General features: G+C 45.1%; 3 protein-coding genes across 3 annotated transcripts; all 3 read left to right on the forward strand.

The window, feature by feature from the left end:
- Positions 1-324: 324 nt before the first annotated feature.
- On the forward strand, positions 325-633 carry Tsp_13564 (conserved hypothetical protein). Its single transcript, XM_003367173.1, has one exon. The coding sequence runs from the start codon at positions 325-327 to the stop codon at positions 631-633; it is 309 nt and encodes a 102-aa protein (XP_003367221.1).
- A 251-nt stretch (positions 634-884) lies between these two features.
- Positions 885-1,112, forward strand: Tsp_13565 (cell death specification protein 2). Its single transcript, XM_003367174.1, has one exon. It carries the CDS (start codon positions 885-887, stop codon positions 1,110-1,112), a length of 228 nt encoding a protein of 75 aa, XP_003367222.1.
- A 271-nt stretch (positions 1,113-1,383) lies between these two features.
- On the forward strand, positions 1,384-1,716 carry Tsp_13566 (hypothetical protein). Its single transcript, XM_003367175.1, has one exon. The coding sequence runs from the start codon at positions 1,384-1,386 to the stop codon at positions 1,714-1,716; it is 333 nt and encodes a 110-aa protein (XP_003367223.1).
- The last annotated feature ends 276 nt before the right edge of the window (positions 1,717-1,992 follow it).

Here is a 1,992-nt window from a genome sequence, read left to right on the forward strand (position 1 = left end):
TCAGGTGTCATCAAGGGCGAGAGGACCCCGGGAAGCCCGTTGCCACATTATGCAAGATTAGGCTCGAGCGGTTGCATCATTCTGGCGGAGTCAACTGTAGGCGCGACACAATCAAATCGATGGAACCAGTGGTCATCAAATGGGGCTTTGGGATGATCGACTCGCGCGGCTGCTGTCGGGTCATTTGCTAGCTGCACAGTGATTGAGGATCGTCTCCAAGTGGACATTTTAGCGCAACCACTGCATATTTGATCTTGCAGAGGAGAATTCACAAGAGAAAAGCGGAAAAAAGCTGTCGTTAGGAAGAAAATTTAAAAAAAAAGCATGGAAGAAGAGGAGGACGTGTTGAATTCTTCGACGAAAAAAGCTGACGAAGAAGATTCAATTGAAGTCAAATGCGAAAATACGTCGTCATTTTCTGGAAGTCCCACTCCAATCACCACCCCACTGGCTTTGTTCAGGCCGTTCGGCTTTTTGCTAAATGCTGCCGAAGAACAACGACAAAATTCAGCTTCATCATTACCTGAGTCATCACAACAGCAACAAGATGCAGCACATCATCATCATCAACAACATCAACACCAGCACCAGCAGCACCCAGTTGCAACAGCTCCAACAGCAGCTAATAAATAGCAGTATCTTGGCCAGTGCTTTCGCTGGAGAACCTCAGCATCACGCGATGATGCTTGCAGGCACGTCGTTTTTGGCAATGTCGGCTTTGCAACGTCGTCGACGTGCCGATGCGAAACGTAACCAACACGATCAACAGCAAACTTTGACCAGAAAGCAACAAAAATCATCATCATCATCATCATCCGATTCCACAAAGGTAAGAACAACTTGTTGATTAAATAATTAAGCTGTACAAGAAATGAATAAATTAAATGAAGGCTATTGTCAAGGATGAAGCTTATTGGGAACGTCGACGACGCAACAACGAAGCGGCCAAACGTTCGAGAGATGCACGCCGGGCAAAAGAAGAAGAAATCGCCCTACGGGCAGCGATGCTTGAACAGGAAAATTTGAAACTCAAAGCTCAACTGAATGTACTGAAAAACGAAACAGCTCGACTGCACTGTCTGCTGCTCAGTCACGTGCAATCACCAATTTGACAATTTCTTGTTGTTATTTTTTTTTGGTTTTTTTATTTATTTATTTTTTGTTTGTTCAATTCAAAATTTTCTTCTTCTTTGTTATTTAAGCTTTACAGCTTCTTCTGCGTTTTTTTTTCTGACATTTTATTTGCCTACATCAATCACCAGACCCCTCCCTGTTTGCACTTGTTGTTGTATTTTGAATGAAGAGAAAAAATTGTGCTCAATACGAGTAAAACAAATTGTCGTCAATTATCATTGTGGAAAAAATTCCGGCTCATGTCCTGACATGGCCTACGATCAACTGGTATCAGCGGGGGGGGGGAGGAGGGCGAATGCTTCTTCCTCTGCTCGAGTACCGTCATTGTCCTCGTGTGACCGAAGTCGTATGAGGACACGACACTGTTTGCACTGGTCAGTCACGTTCTGGCATTGTATTGCTGCACAAACAAATCGTACAAGACAGGACAGGACACACATATATGCGTGCATATCCCAAAAAGGTCATGGAGCCAAGAAAAAAGAGCAGGGTATAAATGACCCTGACCTGACAAAGCTGAGGACGTGCCTGTTGCGCAACCGGGCACGGCAGGTGGCCAAAGGCTACACCTGGAATTGGTAACAGCTTTTTACAAAAGCCAACCGCTCGATGAATTCAGGTCGAATGATTATGCCATACCCCTGTGACGGATTGCGGAGAAAAGAAAAACCCATGGGAAGGTTGCCAAGTCAATTGTGGCGATGATGGCATGGCTTTCAGCTTTCTTGGTGTTTCGTTTCAACCTCAAGCCGGACAGATGGAACAATTTGACTTTAAACATCACTCGCGCCAATGCTCTTGCTAGCTTGCCAGCTTTCGAATTGGTATTCGACTCGGCACGCCAACTGACAAAGCTTG

Source organism: Trichinella spiralis, assembly GCF_000181795.1.
Source record: "Trichinella spiralis strain ISS 195 chromosome Unknown Scfld4707, whole genome shotgun sequence".
NCBI classification, from domain to species: domain Eukaryota; kingdom Metazoa; phylum Nematoda; class Enoplea; order Trichinellida; family Trichinellidae; genus Trichinella; species Trichinella spiralis.

What these genes read in the sequence shown, in the direction of transcription:
- Tsp_13564 (XM_003367173.1), top strand. Translation starts at nt 325, where the DNA reads ATGGAAGAAGAGGAGGACGTGTTGAATTCTTCGACGAAAAAAGCTGAC.
- Tsp_13565 (XM_003367174.1), top strand. Translation starts at nt 885, where the DNA reads ATGAAGGCTATTGTCAAGGATGAAGCTTATTGGGAACGTCGACGACGC.
- Tsp_13566 (XM_003367175.1), top strand. Translation starts at nt 1,384, where the DNA reads ATGGCCTACGATCAACTGGTATCAGCGGGGGGGGGGAGGAGGGCGAAT.